Raw genomic sequence first — 23353 nt, 5'->3', positions numbered from 1 at the left:
GTAAGGCATGGAAGAGGGGAAGGAATTGCGATTGTTTATTGTGACATTACCAAAACACCGAATATTAACAAATGTCCTATTTGTTTATGGAAACTTTTCTATGTAAAGCATCTCATCCTAACAGTCCTCCTTTTCACACAAATACTGGTACATCGCTTTAGAAAACACATAATTGGGTCAAGCCATTGGAAAATAACAGTAATGTATACATGAAATAAAACTAAACCAAGCCTTACCCTTTGCCTTAAGTGACATTTCCAATAATAAAACATTTACATATCTTTCAAGTAAACGATGAAAAGGCAAACATTTTGGAATGGAGTAAGATTAAATAAATGGTGGTGAGGGCACTCTGAGTATCTATTCTTGTCTCCAGTTTCTCCACCCAGCGTCAGTAAACAGATCTTTGCTTTGTTCCCTTCAGGGCGCACTTTTGTCTATTGGCCTCATCTGGGATGCTCTGTGTTGAATTTGCTCAGTCATAATGGCTTTGATGTCAAGCGCTTCTCAGTGCGTCTTGCCAGCTGCTTGCGTATTCTGGCTGCGCAACTCATGTGTCAGGGGAAGAGTTTGGGAAAAGGACTTGATCGTGCCCTTTCACAGAGGCCCAGGGGAGGAGTTCTCAGCCTCTCTGGTCACATTAGCTCCCCTCTAACTTTGAGAGGCTCTTCGCTTTAATGGAACCATCATTGTATCATGTCAGGGTCAACAGACTTTTCCAAAGTATTTTTTTTGTCCGCCCTGTTTGTTGACATCAGTTTGACGATGATCCAATTAGACCTCAACAGTCATGTACAGCCATGATTAAATTGCCTTCTAATTAAGTGTAGACGATGACTGACAGAAAGTCCCTCATATCATCATGTGTTGTACTCATCGGTTATTGATTAGGCAATTATGGAATGAAAAGCAAATTAAGCATATTTTATTCAGGGGCACAGGATATTTGGAACTTGATTATATTAAAATTACTGGAAGTATGAATGAATTATGAATGAGACTTGAATGGTAATTTAAAGTGAACACTATGCATTCTCAGCATGCACCCAGAGAGAGCTCACCCACCTCAAATCTGGAGTGACATAGCAAAACAGAGGCTGAACTGTCTTACAGCACGACACAATGTCCTAATACAGAACCACGTCTCAGTCTAAAATGTGAGCTATCACTGTGAGAAAAGGGTAATCATTCCATCCGTGTCAGGCGATGAGTCAGCTGTGTCACCTCTGCGTATTTAGATATAACGTAAAAACTACAAAATTCACTGTCTAATGAGATTAAGTATATGTAATCGAGGTCGTAATTCGTCCGCCGCTTATGGCCCTCGAACCCACCACCTCAACACACACCAGCATGGGAGTTGAACGCCCTAACCACTGAGCTAAAAGGCCAGGCTTCCAACTCAGCGGTTAGAAGCGTTCTTAACGTTAGGGGTGTGAGGATTTACACGAGCAACTAGCATGCTAGCTCAGTTCGTCTTGGTCCAAGATGCCATCAGACATCCTGGAAAATCCAGACCCTGGTAATCTAGAAAGATTAAGGGTCTGGCCACGAACAATGTTATGGCCCAACTCGAGGGGCGGCACCAAGCATGCATTTTAAAATCTCACTGCACGCAATTGGATAACACTAGACCAATGTTTACTCTGAATGATTCCGGACTTTGACGCAATTGGATAACACTACGACCAATGTGTACTGTCCTCCAACGTTGCAGCGCTGTCGTCATCAGTTTAGCTTACCTCTGGCCCGCCTATATCAGATACGCCGATTTGATTGGTTCCCCGGGATGCAAGGGGTAAAAGTAACATGCATCATTGCTCATTGCCAGAGTGTCTCGCAGAGACAATTCCATTGTGCTCTCCCGAGAACTCTGGATTTTCAGGGTAATCAGACTGTGGGAAAGGCTTGGCATTAATCCTGCATGAATTCCTACAAGACTAGGGTTATGACTACAGGACACGATAGCATTAGCATGAGGCTTAAAGGCACTCTTAACAGTTTTTTGACCTTTACATAACATTTCCAAAAAAATTATTTTGATGGCACATAACATCAAAACATGACGAACGCACTTCTGCCATTGTCTGAGCGGCCCTCTGTAGGCAATTACCGACTTAGCGACTGTCTAGTTTCGGGTAGGAAGCTGCCCCCCCCCACACACACACACACAAACACACACACGCACAGACAAAATCAAAACGTTATACTACAGGAATTCAGAGATCTTTTTCTACAGACTGCTGTCGGTGTATTCCCTCTATATTATATCGGACTTATGTTCATACTTTGCTGCAAAAGACACATATTTAGTTTATTATTGCGCTTCTCAGCTGTAGGGGGACCCCGAGAGCAAATCTTGTTAAGGGTGCCTTTAAGGGGCTTACAGATAGGAAGCAGCATGTATGAGGCACCCCCCTCGGCCAGATATCAAGAATAGGTTGCATATATGCACTAAAACCTTATACATGCATGTACTACTTTTTCTTGCATATGTAGCCTACAGGAAATTCTTGCGTGTACACACTCGTTTTTTCTTGCACATGCACATAAAAAGCTTGCACATACTCTACATTTTCTTCCACATGCAAATGAAAAGTTTGCACATAAACCAATTTTGACTTGCACATCCCTGTCAAAAGCTCACAAACATATTGTAACACCTCCAATTATCACCCATTTCATTCGAATATTCTAAAACAACAATGTTTTTTAATACTTCAAAATAACATTTGATAAATTAACATTAAATTTTTCAGTAGCCATAGGTGTGTAGATTTGAACAAAATCTGGTTTGGTTCTTACTGGGGCTTTTACTGCCTGAAATATCCGATTTTGTTTACCGCGCTCGGAGGTTAGTGCTGGCCTGGTGGGTCGTCTACTTCCACCCTTTCAACAGCACATGAATGGTTAGACTGAGAATTCTCGTCGCTATTTCAAAATTCCACTGGAGCTCCAAGCGGATTGCAGCCTTACAAGACTGTTTACAGCTCTTCGAGTCACGGTAAAATTTAATTTTTGGTAGCTAATTTAGATACACTTATGGTGTGGGTACTTGCGTTTCTTTAGGAATCCGCTGTCTTGGTTTGTATAGAAATAAATAGTAACGTGACACATAGGCCTACACTATACTAAGAGGATGGAAACACAGGACTGGTGGTAATAGGGGGCGTTCCGATACTACTTTTACTTTGCACATGCACCACTTTTGTTTTGCACATCCACGTAAAATGCGCTTGTACACACACACACACACACACACCAATTTTACCTTGCACACAGGCCTACACTAGTTATACTCTGCACATACACATACAATCTCAATTTAACACAGGCCATTGAAAATAATGTGTTTCAGAATGCAGCAGTGCCGCTTCTTCGGCCTTTAGGCTTAGGACAGGGGTCGGCAACTTTTTTGCCTGGAGAGCCACTTTTACCAAATGTATTTTTTTTTAATCTCAGAAGAGCCACATAAAGACGGTTACAAGAAAAAGTTTGGATATTTAACGTACAGTTACTTTCATTCAACATAGGATTTTTTAATATCTTTTCTACTAGGCTAGTTTTAAAAGTAGCCTAATGTGCAAGTAACTTGAAATGTAAAGTGGAATGAGAGAAGTATAGACCTTAGGCTTCCCATGTAGGCTAAACACCACCCCCTAGTTTCCCAGTGTCCTTTGGTATGCAAAGGAACATCATAGTTCACAACACAAAACACAATTTTCATTGACATGTCATTGGCGAAATTGAACATTAGGCCTACCAGAGATTAGATTTGGTGATGGCCTTGGAGTCTGGCTGGCTCATATTCAGTGAGGTGAAGTTTCATGCAAGAATTGAGGCTGTCATCATTTAAGGGCAACTCCACGCAAAACTGTCATAGGCTAAATCCATAACGCCAACTAAATAGCCGGCTATTACACCTACCATGGCATTGTGTTGGCGTTATGGATGTGACAGTTTTGCGCGGAATTGCCCTTAAACGTGAGCGCAGGTTTGTCTTTATATTTTTCATATGTGAGAAAGATTTCTCACATGCAAGTGGAATGGGGTTAAAGGAATTATCCGGAGTAAAATGCACTTTAGATCAATTTACGGATGATTGGGAGTACATACGTTGAGTTGACATCAAAATCATGTCATTCGGATGTCACCAGGGCATGTCATTTCGCCGCTACAAAACGCTATTTTTATACCTCTTCTACAGTTCCAAACAACATTACACTTACGCGGTAGTGAGTACAGGGTCCCTAAAGCCAAACCGAAGTATCCCGAGGTCTTTATGTGGTCGGATAGAGAGTCCAGAATGAATTTCATCAAGCCAGTACCTTTCCGGAAATGTTGCTGCTGCAGCTGGCATCTTTAGGGGAAAGTCCGTAGGAGTCGATTGCAGAGTGTGGAGTAACACGCTGTGGAAATTCACAATTTCGCCGCCATTTAGTCCAGTATTTCTTTCGAAATTGAAATGAAGTTGTATGCAACAGCAAACCCTAGCTTACTAACAGGTTGGAATTTTGAAATGTCACGTGACGTGATGTCGTGCAACAACGTGATGCAATCGACTCCTACGGAATGACATGCCCTAGTCACTTCCAGCCTACAGCAAGCGCATACATCAACAATAACAATTAAAGACAAGTGTTCTCGTTGACTGAAATGGTGATTTTGTTTGATATTGACATGGCAACGAACCGCGAATGTAACAATATTGTGCAGGCTACGGTTACGGAGTCAAGTGAGGTGGGAAGTTATATAAATTACTCAGATAGACCTAGGCCTACGAACTGAAATAAAATACATTTTAATGAAATATTCCTACTCATTATTATTTTCAAAAGCTGAGCCGCATCAGAGGGATCAAAGAGCCGCGTGCCGACCCCTGGCTTAGGACTACAGGACAAAATAGCATAGCATAAGGGTCAGGGTTAGGACTACAGGACAAGATAGCATAGCATGAGGGTCAGGGTTAGGACTACAGAACAAGATAGCATAGCATGAGGGTCAGGGTTAGGACTACAGGACAAGATAGCATAGCATAAGGGTCAGGGTTAGGACTACAGGACAAGATAGCATAGCATGAGGGTCAGGGTTAGGACTGCAGGACAAGATACCATTAGCATTAGGGTCAGGGTTAGGACTGCAGGACAAGATAGCATAGCATGAGGGTCAGGGTTAGGACTGCAGGACAAGATCGCATAGCATGAGGGTCAGGGTTAGGACTACAGGACAAGATAGCATAGCATGAGGGTCAGGGTTAGGACTACAGGACAAAATAGCATAGCATAAGGGTCAGGGTTAGGACTACAGGACAAGATAGCATAGCATGAGGGTCAGGGTTAGGACTGCAGGACAAGATAGCATAGCATGAGGGTCAGGGTTAGGACTGCAGGACAAGATAGCATAGCATGAGGGTCAGGGTTAGGACTGCAGGACAAGATAGCATAGCATGAGGGTCAGGGTTAGGACTGCAGGACAAGATACCATTAGCATTAGGGCTAGGGTTAAGGTTAAGACTATAGGGTTAGAGTAAGGCTATTGTTAGGATTACAGGACTAGATCAGGTAGGGATCCCTCGATCCATTGAAACAATAGCTATCTGTGCTTTATTGCCCCAGGAAGTAATAAAAGGGCTAGCAATAAAGCTAGTTGATGCTTCACTGGATAATAACTGTAGGCTACAATAAAACCCATATTGAAAGTTTTGCATTTCATGTACTTAGAGAAGAGATAACATGTTTTGTTGTTTGTTTTTAATAATGGCTAATTAATTATGTCCGTAGGACTGTAGTATGTTACAATTCCTGTGGTATACCAGTAACTCATCTATAGAGCTCATGTTTACACTTCATTTTTAATGGCCAGTGCAGGAGCACAACTCATGAAATGGTGGCTTAATTTAGAATCTTTGTCTGGAATGTCAGCTTTGGGACCTCCTTAATTAAATGTCATTTGTGTGTGCCCGGAGCGAGGCACTTAATAATTATATAATGACTGTAAAATGAAACATCCATCAGCTAGCAAGTAGGAGGATGTGGAGTACTGCCCAATACAGGAGAACGTGAGAAATCCAATGAAAATAAATGCATTTACTGCAATTTTGTTTAATGCATTTAAGAAATAGTGGATAATACACAAATCACGAAATACCTTCAATATGCAGCATGATGTTTTGCACTGATGTGACCCCTACCCTACCCCAGGAAAAAAAGTCCACTTTTGCAATGAAATGCCCTTCCCTTCACCTCGGTGTGTTTAAAAAAGGTCCAGAAGAAAGGTTATTCTTGTTGACATCTGTTAGACTGACAGGATGCCTCCCTATTACAATACATAGGCCTACTGTAAATATTGTGGCAAAAATGCTGGATAATAGACATGTATCCACATTCTAATGCAGCTTAACCATGTCTTTAAAACATATTACCACACTATTCACAGATCTGAGCCCTGATGGCCATAATGTGCTTGTGCATCATGTGCATGATTTGGTCCCCACAGCCCGGAGCGGTCCTCTGTTGTGGGTGCCCCCTCAGTGAAGTTCTCCTGTTCAATGGGATTACTCCCACTACATCTCTATTGCTGTTGGGTCCTTTATGCCTGGGGATTTCCACATATATTCTCTATTCTCTTTCTTGCTCTCTCTCTCTCTCTCTCTCTCTCTCTCTCTCTCTCTCTCTGCATCACTTGACTCCCACAGTTTGTGCCAGGCTTGTTACTTTCTTGCAGGTATTTCTAAAGTGGTTAAAGGTAGGCCTAGTGCCTTATCGGTTAAACTGCTATAAAGGACCGTTCGTTATTTATAAACGGGATCACCAGAGGGATTTTGAGTGCTTTGATCAAAAGTTGCATGACCCTCCCCTGCCTGCAATATAATTTTCAACGACCCTACTATACAGCAGCATTTTCAAGAATGACATGATCCTCTCCTCTCCGATCAATTGTCGATGTCTTCCGCCCACGCTCTTACGCGCTATGCTATGCTATGCTATGCTATGTTATATCATATCATATCGACATATGCTACCATCCTAATATCCTAATATCAACCTTTGCTTTCTGATCTTACACATCACTCTTCACCAAGATGGTGGCCATTTCAGTAGATTTTCTCCCTAACATTGTTGTGGAAACACAATAAGCATGGAAACTAAATGCACACTTCCTGCAACTGCATTAGCCTACTTGAAAAGTTACTCCTTCACATGAAATAAAACAATAAAGCATTGAGACCATTCAACAAAGCACACTGGGTAATAACAAATTCAACACATGAACTTGTTGCTATGGACTCGTCTCTAGGCTTCCTCAGTCATTGTAAAGCTGCCGAAGCTGAACATTATCCAAAACTCAATTTCTCAGACGAGCGTCAATTTGGGAGCTTGCTACACTCCTTTCTTCTCAAATGACTTGAAAAGGCCGTTTGCACAATTTCACAAATAATCACAGGGACCGAAAAATACCTAACATGCCAACTTTTTCCGGGTTTATCATTTTAACGTTTCCCTGCTGTCTTGCCGTTTTAATATTTTCCCGTAGAATATCCCATATTACTGTAATACTCATAACATTAGTCGTGCATTCTGGCCTGTCTGTGTTGTCCTGTTGTTACCCCTTGCCCTTCCAGTGAAACAGATGTATTCAAATTATCGTTTTGCTTGCTTGAATGCGAACTCAAAGTGATGTTAACCTAGGCCTATTTAAGTTAACGACGTGGTTGTCGTGAGAGCAAGATTCATTAGCGCTTGCGGTGTTCGGCCGTAGGCTATGCCTACGTGCGCACCTCAGCTAGACAAAGAATTCCCCCTGTATATTCACTACAAGTTGGCCTACCAACTACACTGTAGACCATAAACTGGCTATTTATATGACCAAATGTATTTGTTCAACTTTATGAAGCAGAATTACGCACTGCTACTTGGAACGTAGGCCTAACACATTTTTGTTGGCAGGAGAGAGAATGACAGCATTAAGAAATTGCACTTGCTGGTTACCAATAAATACTATATATTTTTTTGCAAACAACAAAAACAGAAAGGATGGAGACAGCAAAGCTAGAGATGGGCAGGAACAAGGTCAATTGGTAGAAATGCTTGTCAAAACGTTAGGAGCTGGATGTGTGGATGAATGAAGCACAAGTATGCTTTGTGTTAAGCATGCACACTGTTTAAAGTTAGGCTACACGGTAAACTACAAGTAAACCGAAGTTAAATTTAGCTTTTTTAGGGCTGGATAAAGTTGACCAAATGGATATAGGCTGTTAGGCGTGAATAAAGTAGGCTACTTTGTTGCTCCAACCCTTCCAACGTTAATGGGGACGAATGTTGACATTTTCCGTATTTTGCGTGAGAAACCCGGGAAATCTCCCTCATTTTCATTGTTCAATGTTGACAGAGCTATGGAACGAAAGAGAACGTTATATGGCGACAGAAATCAACAATCAAACAAGTCACTTTGATTTTTTGCTGTTTTTCATTAATACAAAAGATGGGTGACCCTCCCTCCTAGACAAAAAAAAGTTAGGTGACCCTCCCCTCAACAAAGAATAAAAAGACATGACCCTCCCCTATTTTCCTCCGGTGACCCCGTTTATAAATAACGAACGGTCCCTAATTTGAATTTTCACAAAAGATGAGAAAATGTGTCCACTCTAAGCTAATATTTATTTTTCCTTTATGTCATTAGACCTACCACTGCTGTCAGAAACATTCAGAGCAACAGATGCAAGATGCGATCTGCAGCCTAGCTGTGGTGCACTCAATCAATCATTTACTTTTAACAGATAATATTAAGCAAATTACCCTTCAGTGTGATGAATGCAAGCATTATGTCTGTGTTTGCATTTCACCGACTCTTGTAGACATGTACACTGTCTTATATAGTCCTGGCCAACTAGTTGTCTTATATGGGGGGACTAACTAAGATATAATGTGCATATAGAAGGATTCATGCTGTGCAGGACCTGCTCACCAAAACCTCTAAATGGTAGATGGAAAAAAAAAAAAAAAAAGATCTGTGATTTATGCTAACAGCAGGCGGAGGCAGAAAAGGGTCATGGCTGAGTGAGTCAGCATAGACAGACCCCCGTTGGCACACCTCGGCCCAGCTCAGCATCAGTCTGAGACCCTGAGGACCTCTTGACCAACACGCCAGCCTCCCTGTCAGATAGACCTTAACCTGTCTGTGCATGTGTGAGAGAGGAGAGGCAGAGTGAGAGGGGAAAGAGTAAGAGAATGGGCCTGTGAGACTCCGAGGACATCTTGAGCGCCACACCAACCTGTCTGTCAGAGTGTCTTCAATCACTCAGAGAGACAGAAACAAAGAGATTGAGGGAGAGACAAAGAGAGAGAGAGAGAGAGAGAAATGAAAATGTGGAGAGGGGACAAGGAGGTGCACACGCTACCAGGGTCCTGAAACGTCACAGAGCTCTGGTGTCCTGAAGCCATCTTCACACCATTTACATGTGCGAAATATCAGCACTGCAGACACTTTGACCTCCCCGTCGCCTTGCTTGCTTGCTGCTGCTCCTGCTACTAGTGCTGCTGCTGCTGCTGTTGCTGCAGGCTCACGGCAGAGCATGTGCCCGTAGGTCGCACATATTCTACCGGTTGCCAGGACTACGCAAAACAATGTCCGCCCTGTGTCTTTATCAGCTATTACAGGGTAATATGAGAGCGTTGCCACACAAGAATGCCCAGTGTAATTTGCATGTCAGAGGTCAGTGCCACACAATGTTCTTTATGCTTCCTGGGAGTGCAGATAGCTGTGACAGGTGGCCAGCTAAACAAATCAGGATTGGCTTGGAAGGTGGAAGGAGTGCTTGTTCAAAAGAAAGTTTGTTGAGCTCACCGGATAATTCCAGGGCTTTGACTCGATCAGGCTGTATACACCCTGTAATCCGCCGTTACTCGATCTGTACCATAATTGAATGAATGGTTCCTCTACTTTTTGCAAGCTGTTCCTTCTACAACCAGGAAGCTTTGCACATGGCTTTGTTAATGAGGGAAACTCTGACACACGGAAAGAAAACATGAAAACAGACCCAGGTTTTTCCACATAACCCCCGTCCTTGCTGGTGCTGCAGAAACTATGAGCTAACAGAAAACAACAGCAAAGTCACTGTGTACTTCACAGGCTGTGCACAGTTTAACAACCCAAGACACTTTACCCCCTTAGAATTTAGATGCACGTGAGACATTGCACAACCCCCCCCCCCCCCCCCCCCCCCCCCCCAAGTCTTGCTGCAATTTGACAGTTTAGCCAAAATCTATTTATAGTGCCATGCACATGGTTTTGTTCCTGCCAGAAACTGTCAGGGTCTTTTTGGACTAGGTTGATTTAAAATGTTTCCCCATAAAACATACTCTAGTGACAAGTTTGCAAAGAAGACTGATGACGGCAGATAAAGTCACCTTGCTAGCTCTCTACCCCCCTCCTCTCCCCTCCCAACCAAAACACACACTCAGTTTCCCTGTCTGTTCACCTTTCCACAGTACACAAGTGACACTGACAACAGCACACACACACACAGTCAAATATCAAGGGCTAGCTGTACCATCCTGTTGTTTCCGAAACATTAACTTTCCCCCGCAAGACAACACAGCCTGACAGAATGCTACAAGAGCAAGCAAGGGGTGCCACAGACCAGGACAGAGACACAGCAGAGGAAGGACAAGAGAGAGGAGGGGGGAAGAAAGGCCAAATATGAACTTACTCTTCTCCTTGGAGAGGGAGAGCCACAGTGGAGCTTCACCCGTGCCACTGGCTGCACTGTCACTTTGATATTCTCCACCCCTTCCACTCACACACACATACACACACAGGCAGGCAGGCAGACAGGCACGCACGCGTACATTCCAAATATGAACAAAAAAAATTGGAAAGAATCAAGACCCTAAAAGCAAACAGGAAGGACTGTGGCCTCTGCGCTTCCTGTGCCAGTGAGACTCACGCTGATGCTCCCTGGCTTAAAGGATGGAACTACAACAGAGTTCCCAGTCTGCCTCAGCCAATCGCAGCGCCTGCCTTTCCTCTCCCCCCTCCTCCCCCTCAAAGTTTCCCAGCCTGTGGTGTTGACTCCAGTGACGGAGGGAGCTCGCTGCAGCAACACCAGCAGCAGCAGCAGCAGGCATAGTAGAGGCAGTGCACACAAGCTGTACTCAATTCTCCTGCCTAGGTTGCCAAACAGCCAAAGACTATGTCGATCACCTGCATTGAGAGAAGAGGCAGAGATGTGTGCATCTGCACATGACATGCTAGCTCAGACCAGCATGATGCACTCTAAAGCAGTATCTATTGACATCAAATGTTTGCCGTTTGTCATTGCTAGGACCATTTCTTTATCCGTCCCCTCAAATGCTTTTGAGTGAGAGCTTATTGCAGCATCAGGGACAAACCTTGAACAAGCAAACGAGGTGGAATGGCTTAGTTGAGGAGGCTGGGGAAGCAATGAGGATGAAAAGGGACCCTGGATGTGCAAGCGCCCCAGGGGGACAGACCCTGGCCATGCGGACTTCCTGTCACTCACATTTCGGTCATGAGTAACACTGTCTCTGTGACTCACCGGCGACCCTCATTTCTCAAATAAGCAAATGCTACTGCATGCACAGGTACCTCATACCATGTTATTAATCATGACAGATGCAGCGATGTCCACAGAAAAACATGTTTAATTTTAGAAGCATTAGACTGTGGTCTGTGAGCTTGTATTAGCCTTGCAATACATTGCATCACAAATCAAGCGTGTGTACCATCTGAGAAGCCCAGAGAATAAGTGTGCCATGATAATGTGACTGTTTCCTTCGCAAGGGTTTTTTATGGATTTAAAATATTATACAATGCTTTCCACACTTATTCACAGCCTGGTGTCAATAGCAAGCACAGATTGGATATTAATTGCATATTTGCAACTCTAACCCTACATATAAAACAGATGTATTCAGACCGAAGTGAGAGAGATTAGCATCCTTGTCCCTGGAATGAGCACATTCTGCCCGTCTTTTGCATACACCCTGTTGTGCGTGACCTTGATATGATGTCAAGGACCCTGTGTACATCTGTCTGTACTATGCAGTCAGCAGCGTCTCAGTTACCCCTCTCACCACATGCGACTGAGTTTATACATATTAAAGGAGAATTCCGGTGTGATATTGACCTAAAGTGTGTTGAAACATGATACCGAGTGTGAATGTATGTCTCATAGGTCACCTCGGCTTGTCCCCTGCACTCAGAAATCTGGCGCTAGTTAGCCAATGCTACCAACAGTGTTTCGTTGCGGTGCCTCGGGCATCGGCCTAGCCATGTTTTACACCATTTAAGAGGCTCAAAGTAGCTCCATACATTTTGGAATCTGATCCCTTATCCTACCTGTTGGTTCGTACTCGTCGCTTGACTTATTGTGACTAAATTCAAGATGGCGTCGAACGGTATAAATCGGCTTTTTCAAAGTTCTCCATGTCTCGTTTTAAATGTCAAGGCCCTCGGAAGTCTACCAATGAAATATGGAGCTACTTTGAGCCTCGTATGGTGTAAAACAGTGATTTATTTGCATGGCTAGGCCAATGCCCGAGGCACCGCAACGAAACAAGCAGAATTTGGCAGCCGTGGCCTACTGGTTAGCACTTCGGACCTGTAACCGGAGGGTTGCCGGTTCGAACCCCCACCGGCTGAAGTGCCCTTGAGCAAGGCACCTAACCCCTCACTGCTCCCCGAGCGCCGCTGTTGATGCAGGCAGCTCACTGCGCCGGGATTAGTGTGTGCCTCACCTCACTGTATGTTCACTGTCTGCTTTTTGTGTTTCACTAATTCACGGATTGGGATAAAAGCAGAGACCAAATTTCCCTCACGGGATCAAAAGAGTATATATACTTATACTTACTTATACTGAAACACTGTTGGTAGCATTGGCTAACTAGCGCCAGATTTCTGAGTGCAGGGGACAAGCCGAGGTGATCTATGAGACATACGTTCACACTCGGTATCATGTTTCAACACACTTTAGGTCAAAATCACCCTGGAATTATCCTTTAATGTGTCTAATAACCTTTCATTATTCTGCAGCACAGTGAATTAGCTCCTGATTGTCAGGGAGTTTGTTTACCTTGTCAGGGAGTTTGTTTACCTCCATCCAGGAAAATATTCATAAATTATAAGACTAAGTACAATACTTAACACTGAGGTAACTGGAAATTATCACTGGTGAAAGAAACACCTTAATCTCAGATCCTTTAATCCTTTAAAAGTTATATAGAGTGTTTGTATACAGTGGAACAGCAATGGTGGCAAAAACCTTAAAACCGCCACTTCAATATTATAAACTGTTTGCGAACTCTGTACTCAGACCTTGCTCAGTGGAGGGGCTAACACGGCTAATATGATGTCAGTCAGTATTTCTTGACTTGATTCAGATGATGCATTTTCCAGAAGCAAATTGCATTTAGCTGCCTCAGTTAACTAGGCACCAGAGCAATTACTAATTAGATCCCCTAGACATTGTACATCGCAGAGAAGAAGCACAGACATCTCTTTATAACAAACTGTAAAAGGTAAATATTCAGTTGTTGGGTTATGTGAGGATAATTCAGAAGCAAACATAATGTCATAACCAGCACATTAAGATTACAATTATCTTTATTGTCCCATTGTGAAAATCTTGGTTTGGGTTTAATAGAAGGAATGTCACTTGCATATCATCAAAAGATGTGATTTTAGGGTTTTTCTGGCATGCAATAAAACTGCTCAGACAATTTCTTATATATGTACATCATTTCTTATTTTATTTCTTTAATTCATTTGAATTTTAATTCAGGGGACAGCTGCACATTCAAAAAAGCATATATGCACATGCGCACACAGAGAGTTTTCCTGAAGTGTGCTTTGAAATAACAAGGCAAATTACAGCTTGCCTTGCTCACAGAGACACATTCAAAGAACCAATTATGTCCTCAAAGCAATGACTGGAAATGCAGAGCGCTTGACACTTACATAACATCCCTCCCTTCTCCTGTGTGGTATCTGCCTACGACTTCAGCATTCACTATAATTCCAACCCAACATACGGATGTCAGGATTTCTATTATAAATGGCGCCAACCAAATAATGTTCTATGAAGCCCACTCAAGACCATGCTCTGATCTGACACTGGTCTGTTTCAGAAACCACAGCTGTCTTGGTAACAGTAAATAAAGAACTGGTGGAGGAAACCAAGTTGGACATAAATCAGAGACAGATCAAGAGACAGAATTACAGGTTTAGGGCGTAAGAGATAGGGGTAGAATGCAGAATCAGAATCAGGAATCAGGAAGACAGCAACAACCAAAGCTAAGGGAAGTGTTACAGTCAGTCAAAGCTTTAAAGATGCTCAAAATTAAAGAGTAAAAGAATGAGAGAGAGAGAAAGAGAGAGAGAGAGAGATGAAATGGGTGAAAGATGGCTGGTCCATCACATGAACAGATGCTGAATCTTTTGCCACTAAATTTTCACACATTTAGAGCCATGACCTACTTTATACTGCAAGACCAAATAGCCCACAGAGGATGGCTGAAACACATTCTAAGGGAAAACACTGCCACAACACATTAAGTTAGCAGGAGGGCAAGTTCATCAGAAATGCTGGTGAATTCACCCAGAAAGAAAGAGAGAGAAAGAAAGAGAATGAAAGAGAGAGAGAGAAAACCAAAACAAAAATATTTGACATTTTTGACACATGTTCCTTAAGTTGCTACAATGCTTATATAATATATTTGCATATATAAAGCTGCCAATTTGATGCACAAAATTGTTTTTGTCATCAGGTTAAAATGACCTTGTTTACATGGGAGATGAATTAGTACATTCTTAGCCATATGCCATCTTTGGACATTAAGTTAGACATTAACTAGATTTCCCTTGTCCACTTATGGCTCAGTTGAGAGCCTGAGGCCATGCAAATGAATATGGGGAAATAAATGGATGTCATCTGCAGGATCCATCTAGGCAAGATCAATAGCCTCACAGAACTACGTGTGTACTACCCAATGTTTTTTAATTAAAGGTACAGCGATCATATGCGATTTCAAGCCCAAAACATTTTTGTCACATTCAGAAATCATCTCCTCATGATTCACTAGCTGCCCATTCCGTGAGTACACTGTAAATAGCCCAGTCTCTGTAGACAACCCAGGTTTGGAAAAATGGAAACAAACAAAGTGGGGGCAGTCTGTGCCCCAAACAAAAACGAAGCCTTGTGTGGAGTGTCTGGGAATACTGAAGGGAGGGATGAACTACCTCTGTTTCATTTGGTCCTTGGTTAAAATATAATGTACAGTGTTTTGGACAAAAGCTAATAATTTTAAATATAAACATAAAAATAAACAAACGCGACTTCTTACGCAACCGTTGATTGCACCTTTAATGAGAATGCTTAAATATTTGAGGCAATGCTGTTTTGATAAAATAGAGATATAACTAAAAATGTTGCCAAATTATATTCTGCTAATTCTAGTCCTAGATATTCAATCTACAGACATAGGCAAGCTGAATTTCAAATTTAGATTATATAAGTGCTCTAACACTTATACAACCCTGTTTCCCCCCTCGCTGGTAATTTTGCCTCTAGAAATAAAATTTCTTACCAAAATCTTGGTATTGCCAAGAATAATATGTTAATGTCCCCACTACCACATCTTCCCTCATCTTCAATCCTATTTGAGCAATTACATATTGTATATGAAGTATGTCTTTTCAATAAACTATTACAAAAAACAAAAAGTAGTGTTCATGTCTAAATCTGAAGGCTATGGAAAATTACAATAGTGAACACTCAGTACTGTTGCAGTACTTTATCAGTGATATGGTCCTCTGACAAGATCCATGAACAGTGGTCTCATTCTTCAACCACAGCTGCTATGCTGTATTTCTCCAGAGGAGGGAGCACACATGCTACTTGTGGACATTAAAGATCTGGTTTGGCCATGGTGGGATAAACCAATGATGTAAAATGGAAACACCATTACACTTTAGTTGTGATTGACGTATTAGGCCAAAGCATGGCAGTAACAATTATTATAGCCTAATAATTACTATTATTAAAGTGAATTGATTTGTGGGTGAATTCAGGTGTGATGCGTCAACACGTTATTAGCCGTGGGCCTAACTTGAGAAACCACATGTATGCTCCTACTACTGCAAAATAAATGTTGGATCAACTTCACCTTTGCACTGCAACATCACATGATTGACCCCAGTCAACAATGGCAACATTAACTTTTTCTTTCAGTTTCTGCTTCCTCCATAAAAGCATACATGTTGTTTGCAAAGAGATCCACCCATATAACAGGGATAACAGCATTTATTTGAGCATTATAAATATACGTAAAACATTTGTTTTTTACAATCAATTCTGTTATATATATATATAAAAAAGAGCCATCCTGACAGGCAGAGAAAACCAAGAACACCTCACCTAGAATATTCCTTAGAGAAGATGTGCCAAGTTTTCATACTCTCCCATCATTTAACACCGGTGTTTATTTGTCCTTAAGAGACACTCGGTAAACATGTCATGGGGAGAGGTCCAAAGGCAAACCAAGGACATTACAGTCCTGAGGACCACAACTGGTACAAGTCTGGAGCCTTTGCTGGGCTGGACAGCTACAAGCTCCTGAGAGACACCCCTTCCCTATCTCTTGACGCAACATCACATCTTTGGAGAAACAGGAAACCTCAAGTGATGGTTTCCTTGAGTATTCATAAGAGAGATGGGGTGGATGCTAACTAGTCCTGTTGTGACTCAGAGTGGGCCAGGTTTGATTCTCTATTGAGCACAAAGATATCATGGGAGTCAGATAAATTAAAGAGCAGTAGAACATCATCTGTAAACATTTAGCATTTCCTTTTAAAAAAAGCATCATTCCGTTTCAGTGGTATTAACATGCTAAACTGCTTAACTCTGATGGCTAGGATATACAAAAAAAAGTTTACAACAAAATATACAAAAAACATTAAAATATCTTGAATTGGATATGTAAAAATTGCTTGTAGAAGAAAGGCTTGTAGAATGCTACCATGGCATAAAAAGTCCCTTTACGAGATGTTCTAACGAGGGAAGGAAAGAACAAAATAAGACAAATGCCCCAACGACAACAGCATTGCATGGGTACTTCTATCAGGTTAACCAAAGAGAGTCTCGGGAGATTCAAGCGATTGTCAGCGTGTAGATGCCGTCCGGTCAAGCCTCTACTCATCTTTGTTATGGAGCACCCCATTTCCATTGGGGTCGGGCCCCTTGGCCCGCAACACTTTGGGGAGCCTCTTGCCCTTGGTGTAAGCGTGGTACCAGAAGTTGAGGAAGAGCAGCAGAAAGACCATGCCATAGAGGGCGACGATGTACACAAAGATGGGGTACTGGTAGCCGCAGTCCTCCATGAAGAAATACTGACAACTGTGGCAGGTGACTATGACAAACTGGATCTGAGAACATACAAAAAGCATCACATCAGCTGATGGACCAGTTACCATGGAGCCCTAATGATTTATATACCTCCTATACTGTAGCTTGATAGCCAATGTAATGTACACCTTTGGCTCCAAATGGGTTGAATGGACAAGTACTGTCGCTTGGTGGGGAGAAAACATTGAGCAATACTTGAAACATTACACGGGGGAACTATGATGGAAATTGGCTTGCAAGAGTTCCTCTCTAAATCTGGCAATCTTCGATTGTGTTCATAACAGTTACCCAAAACAATATTATGGCTTCTATCTGCTATTATTATCCATTGGCGTAAGACTGAAAAGTCAGTCTTTTGTGTTGTGTTTAAAACTTTTATATATTTGTCCATCACAAAGAAACCAAAGTGTGTATATATACATTACCAGTCAAAAGTTTGGACACACCAACTCTCAAATTTATATACTTTTTCTTTATCTTTATTTATCTGAGTAGGTGGTTATTATTATGAAATAGCCCACATGTATTAATGTTGTAAGCAAACAAAAAGTGTAAATAAAGCTACATTTTCAATATTTTAAATTATTCAAGGTACAGACCTTTTGCTCAGTCTCTCAACCAACTTTCTATAGTCAGCTAAAATGGATTTCCAACACATTGTGAGCATTTGTTAGCTGCTTGTCTTTCACTGATTTTATTTGAAAAGAATGAAGTTGGCTTTAATAATATCAATTATCGGCAAAGTTGTCATAGAGGTAAACAGTGAAGGATATGAAATGTGGCGCATGGAAATAATATATTTCTAGAGACCTTTGTCTTCTGTTATACTTTGGCTATTGTAGGTATTGTTGTACAATGTAGTAAAAAAAAGGAATAAAATAAAAAAAACTACAAATAAGTGTGTGTCTGGTAGTGTGTATATATGTATGTATGTTTATATAATAAAAAAGAAGAGTTTTCATCTCTTTTACATTTTTATGAAAAATGCCATGTCCATAATTATTCATAACCTTTTAAAATAATCATTGGAAACATCTTTATTTGCATTCTCAGCTCTCAAAATGGTTCTTATCATACCTAACAAGCCTCTCCATGTGTCCACAATGATTGTAGACCGCACCTTTATAGCAGCAATCTAGGTTTTGAGGCAGGAACGATTATTTGCCATCACTCTGGCCTTGTGCTCATTTTTTTGACAGATTGAGGTCTGGACTATGGCTGGGCCACTCTAAAATGTTGATATTGTTCTATGTTAACAATTTCTTGCCTTGTTTGGCTGTATGTTTGGGATCAACCTCATCTAAAAAAAGATAAAAGCTAAAGATATTTCCATTGATTATTTAAAAAGGGTATAAATAATTTTGGACATGCCATTTTTCATAAAAAATGTTTAAAAAGATGAAAACGCTTATTTTTTTTTATTCCATGTTTCTACCACATTGTCTTACAACCTTTAGCCGTGTGGCAGTGTCATTTTCAGTCAGATATCAAATTAAATCAATATTTGCCAGGGGTATGAATAATTTTGTTCTTAACTGTATATAACAATGTTCATGGACTCACCAGCTGAATTGATGTGAGATGCTTCTTCCACCAGAGGAATTTTTGGAAAGAAGGCCCCAAGGCTGACAGGCCGTAGTAGGTGTACATGATGACATGGACAATGCAGTTCAGAAGGCCGTGGAAGGTTCCGATTCCGCCTACAGCAGTCAACAAAACAGTGTGGCATGACATTTGCATCCCATCATTTGAGGTCAAACGGACCCCCCTCCTTTAGGAGCCGAGATATGCAAAACCGTACCTGGAGCAAACTTTACACCAAACCACCAGGTGAAAGGCATGATGGCGTGATGGTACACGTGGAGGAAGGTGATCTGGTTGTTCTTTTTTCGCAAAACAAAGAAAATCTGTGCAACAAAGATAAATAATTTGCCACTTGGTCAATTTGAGCTCTGTGGCAGAATCACACAAACACACAAGTGACTTCCTGGCATGGACATGAGACAGAATAGGCCCCCAGAGACACTTACTGTATCCAGCAGTTCAGTGAACTTGGAGAAATAGTACAGCCAGCAGGTTTGAACCATCTGGGAATAAGCAGACAAGAACCTTAACAGCATGGCTAGCAGACCTAAATGCAAACAGACTCTTTAGTCAGAGCACTAGCTGCATCTTCCTAATTAATAGGGATATTCTCAGTCACATTCACTTCAAGGATGAGAATCAAATGTAATTTTCACATATCCTCTTCTATATTCTATCCAGAGATGTTTTATGCAGTGTGTAGTAGATTGCTTCTTTTTCTCTGGAGATAAAAAAAAAACGAGAATAGAAAATGCTATGACATTAAAAATGTTCAACATGTGTTGCTTATAATTCCAAAGTCACTGGAGTACAAACCAGGCAGATCACCCCTACAGAATGTACATGACTGCTTTTGTTAAATGGCTGCATGAATAGTAATACCGTAGAGAAACCAGACTGAGTCCTCCTCAGCAGGTCAAGTCACATTCCTGAGCTTACCCTCATAGCCTGTGGAGAGTGGGAATAGTCCACGGGGTCACATTTGAAGCTGTATCCTGTCCCCCATCCCGACATGACAAACTGGAGAGAGAAGTGTATGTAAACACAGAGCTTACAACAGATTAGAATATAAAGTACAATTGTTTCGAATTGATCAGTGGATGATTCTGTAGATACTTCATAGTTTTGCTTCAATTTCTTTCTTTTTTTTAATAGCTGTACTCAAGCTATTGTTTGGTATTGCTGTTATCTGTATGAATATGTAGAATTTTAAGAAAACCTTCCCTTATTGTAATGGTTAAAAAAGGTGCAAAATGCAAGTTGTGGTCCAATATTAAAATCTTACTAGACCAGCCTCAGAATTACTTCAAAAACAAAAACATGTTTATTAGTGTTAGAGGACAAAATCTCATCACAAGATGACATCATGCCCTTTGATCACCCAAGATGAGGATCCATCCACCAACATATACTTCCATTAAACTCGACAAAAATGGAAAAAGATGTGCTCCATTTTTGAGACAAAATAGGAATCTGATTTGTGAAAAAGGAATTTCATCCAATGGAAAATGTCAAAAGTAAAACAAAGCTACCATGCGTTAACCATTTTATTGCAATCACCACTCAAGTATCCCTCCGACAGCATGCAAATCAGTGGATACATTTGCATTGGCAAAAACAAACACTGTTAAAACAAGAAGTTCAGACTAGGGTCATTCTAAAGACAAACCATGGATGTTTTCTGTCATGACACACTAAAGGGATAGTTCCACTAGAGGCAAACCTAAGAAAGGGCATATACCCCATGGAGAATACTTAAGAAGTCACAAACACCCTTCACTTGTTCCAAAGGCCACTACGAGAGCAAACCGGTCATGTCTACTTACCTCATAACTCATGTAAACGGACAGTGCCACTGAGCTGAAGTTGTAGACAATGAGGATCGGCCTCAAGTTAAAGGGCTTGCGGTTCTCCATCAACCTGGGCCCCAGTGATTTGACAAAGTAGATGTAGGAAAGAAGGATGACCGTTTGTGGAAACGGGGACGACATGAGAAACCAGCCGTCCAACCTAGGGTCTGAGCAGAGGCGAAGTCCAGTTAGATCATTAAATGACCAAGTCAAAGTCAAGGAGGAAGTGGGATGAGTGACAGCTGATATAGACTTACTGACCAGCATCTTTGAGCCATTCATCATACAGATGCACAGCTCTAGAAGTGTACTCGCTGAATGCCATTTCAGCCAGGGATTAAAGCCTGGAAAAGAAAGGTAAATATATGCATCACTGGCAACAAATGCTAACGACAGCAGCATACATGTAACTATCTGAAATAGGCTATGGGCCACTATGATCTATGTGTAGTGTGTACGACTTGGTTTGTAAAGTGAGTATTCTTTCTGAATAAAAATTGACACCGCCCAAACTTCTAAACGAAACACCAGCAATTCACACTTCCAACGCACAGCCTCATTTCACCATGTCTAAAGGTTACAACACAACAGTGCGACCCATGCAAGAAGGCTTCATTTACGCACATGAAAGACGCTATTGAGAGACGGCAGAGAGCAACATCAGCAATTCTGCCATTCTCCATTCTCTCCAGCAAGGTCAGGGAGAAACAAGCGTTCAAGTGTTGAGAAACAATAGCACACAGTAAGTTTATGTTAAGTACGCCGTGGCAACAGAACCACTAATATTCTTGAGTGTGGTAGTGAAAAGAAAGATGCAACAAAGATGGTAAAAGGACAAGATCTGTGCTGACATTTTCTTTTTGCATCTTACTGCACTTATTCACACTCATATAGAAAAATACTGAAATGTCAAAATAAAATGATTTAGTCCGTTTCTGGTGAAGTTGTGATGCTGTTTACAAAAAGTCCAAGGCATTTGGTCAGTCACTTCAAAGTGGCTTGCATCAATCAGAGTAGTGACAGTGCTTCAGTAATGGCATTCAAGTAATCATAACTGCTGTCAGATTTCCTTTTCAGGGGTGATAACGGTTAATGAGATACATGTATGAAATAGGCTACTCATTCTGGAATTTTGTTTCTCCTCCACCCAATGGTCTACTCCAGCATTTAAGAGTAAAATAGGCTACACAAATGGCAGATAAAAATAAAGTCTGTGACCAATATCTGTAATGGAGCATTGGAAGTGATTAAAATTCAAGATTTGGAGGTAGGATTATCCAAAATCATTGCTGTGGTGTTCATCTTTGTTCATCATTCGTTGTGATCTTAAATGTAAAAAAACCCATCTAATTGCAACTTTGGGTAGTATAAAACCAAACAATTTGCCAGAAGATTTGCATCCCATAATCAATGAGAAAATCGAGTGTTTATTACAGGCAATGACTCATCAGGAAAACTAGGCTAATAGAAGTGATAGAGTGTGGAAACACCTGTCTCAAAGCAAGGTGTGTCTCATCTCTGCTCCCACGGTTGAGTTCGAACACTAGGCTATTGAATGCAAATAAAACTTCAACACAGTAGATATGTGGCAGATCGCAGCCTATATCTATACTAAATGCAAAGTAACTTATAACGGACAACTAGACATGAAACAACTGATAGACCTCCATTTTACGCATAAAATAGTGTAACTGAGAAGTGAAGCAACACTAGCCTCCGACTTCCTTGTTCAGTTCAAGAAGCGCAACAGGTCCAACAGGCATGGTTAAATCAAAATCTTGTAGCCTAACAGAGATTAATCAAGCAAATGTTTAGAGACGTGTATCTTTAGACTAGGCTACTGGGGAAAGCTTGCCAGGGCCTATAAAACAAATGACTTCATTCACAATTATTCAGATCGAATAGAGTGGGCATAACGTTAACACAGTCTGGAGTATATTTCATTAACTTCAGTTTCATAAGGCGAATCAGAAACACTGACTTTTAAACAATTAAGAATGTTCAACAACTATAGCCATCGACACAATGGTAAGACTACATAGCCTACTTCTTTAGCGTAAAATCAATCTGTGAAAATGAAGCGCAATCTTTGGCACTTATTCAAAAACCAAAGCAAATAATTCATGACCACTGCCAACATGTATCCAGTTGTATTGCAAGGAGACAATGCTGCAGAACATTAGGCCTACATTTGAAAACTTCTGGCCTGGTAAAGAAACATTAACATCAGCCTTTTGAAATGAAAAACTAATTTAAAGAAAGTGCCGAGCTCCCTGTCATTCTATTCAATTCACCTCTCCGAATAATTAAGCTAAAATAATCATCACACACCTGTCCGATTCTCCGGCTCCAGTCCCTGCCGCACGTTTCTCTACTCACCCCACGCAATGAGGTCTGATTGCTGATGAAGACAATTTGGAAGGGGTGTGTTCACGCTGGTTACTAGTATCGCAAGGACATCCCTCAGCGAAGCTAGGCGGAGACTTCCCGGTGCGTG

The 23353-nt window shown here is 41.3% G+C and overlaps 2 protein-coding genes across 3 annotated transcripts in view; both read right to left on the bottom strand.

Annotated features, from left to right (window-relative positions):
• Positions 1-10916, bottom strand: part of pde4d (phosphodiesterase 4D, cAMP-specific) — a 153757-nt gene extending 142841 nt beyond the window's left edge. Inside the window, exon 1 of the mRNA XM_076271023.1 lies at positions 10709-10916. The gene's annotated coding sequence lies outside the window, so the exon portion shown is untranslated. The remainder of the gene's footprint in view (positions 1-10708) is intronic.
• A 5387-nt stretch (positions 10917-16303) lies between these two features.
• Positions 16304-23289, bottom strand: elovl7a (ELOVL fatty acid elongase 7a). Of its 2 annotated transcripts, XM_076271043.1 has the most exons (8): positions 23188-23289; positions 21118-21200; positions 20833-21023; positions 19946-20026; positions 19453-19509; positions 19224-19329; positions 18986-19122; positions 16304-17442 (listed from the first exon to the last, which is right to left on the bottom strand). In XM_076271043.1, the coding sequence occupies exons 2-8, from the start codon at positions 21179-21181 to the stop codon at positions 17209-17211; spliced, it is 870 nt and encodes a 289-aa protein (XP_076127158.1). In that variant the 5' UTR covers positions 21182-21200; positions 23188-23289; the 3' UTR covers positions 16304-17208. The 2 variants fall into 2 exon arrangements, with proteins under 2 accessions (XP_076127158.1, XP_076127159.1); XM_076271044.1 differs by lacking the exon at positions 23188-23289 and having other exon boundaries at positions 21114-21197.
• Positions 23290-23353: the final 64 nt, after the last annotated feature.

This window comes from Alosa pseudoharengus, unplaced genomic scaffold (assembly GCF_046254945.1).
Source record: "Alosa pseudoharengus isolate Yale_2024_CS ecotype anadromous, Long Island Sound unplaced genomic scaffold, YU_APseudo_1.1 YU_APseudo_1.1_scf_6, whole genome shotgun sequence".
NCBI classification, from domain to species: Eukaryota; Metazoa; Chordata; class Actinopteri; order Clupeiformes; family Clupeidae; genus Alosa; species Alosa pseudoharengus.
Note: the sequence above shows the minus strand (reverse complement) of the source record. Positions and strands in the feature narration are given on the sequence as shown.

Excerpts from the sequence above, each read along its gene's own strand:
- elovl7a (XM_076271043.1), bottom strand. The coding sequence starts at position 21,181 with ATGGCATTCAGCGAGTACACTTCTAGAGCTGTGCATCTGTATGATGAA. Across the intron at positions 19,330-19,452 it reads TCACTGAACTGCTGGATACA|ATTTTCTTTGTTTTGCGAAA; the intron begins GTAAGTGTCTCT and ends TTTGTTGCACAG. Across the intron at positions 19,123-19,223 it reads TGGTGTAAAGTTTGCTCCAG|GCGGAATCGGAACCTTCCAC; the intron begins GTACGGTTTTGC and ends TGACTGCTGTAG.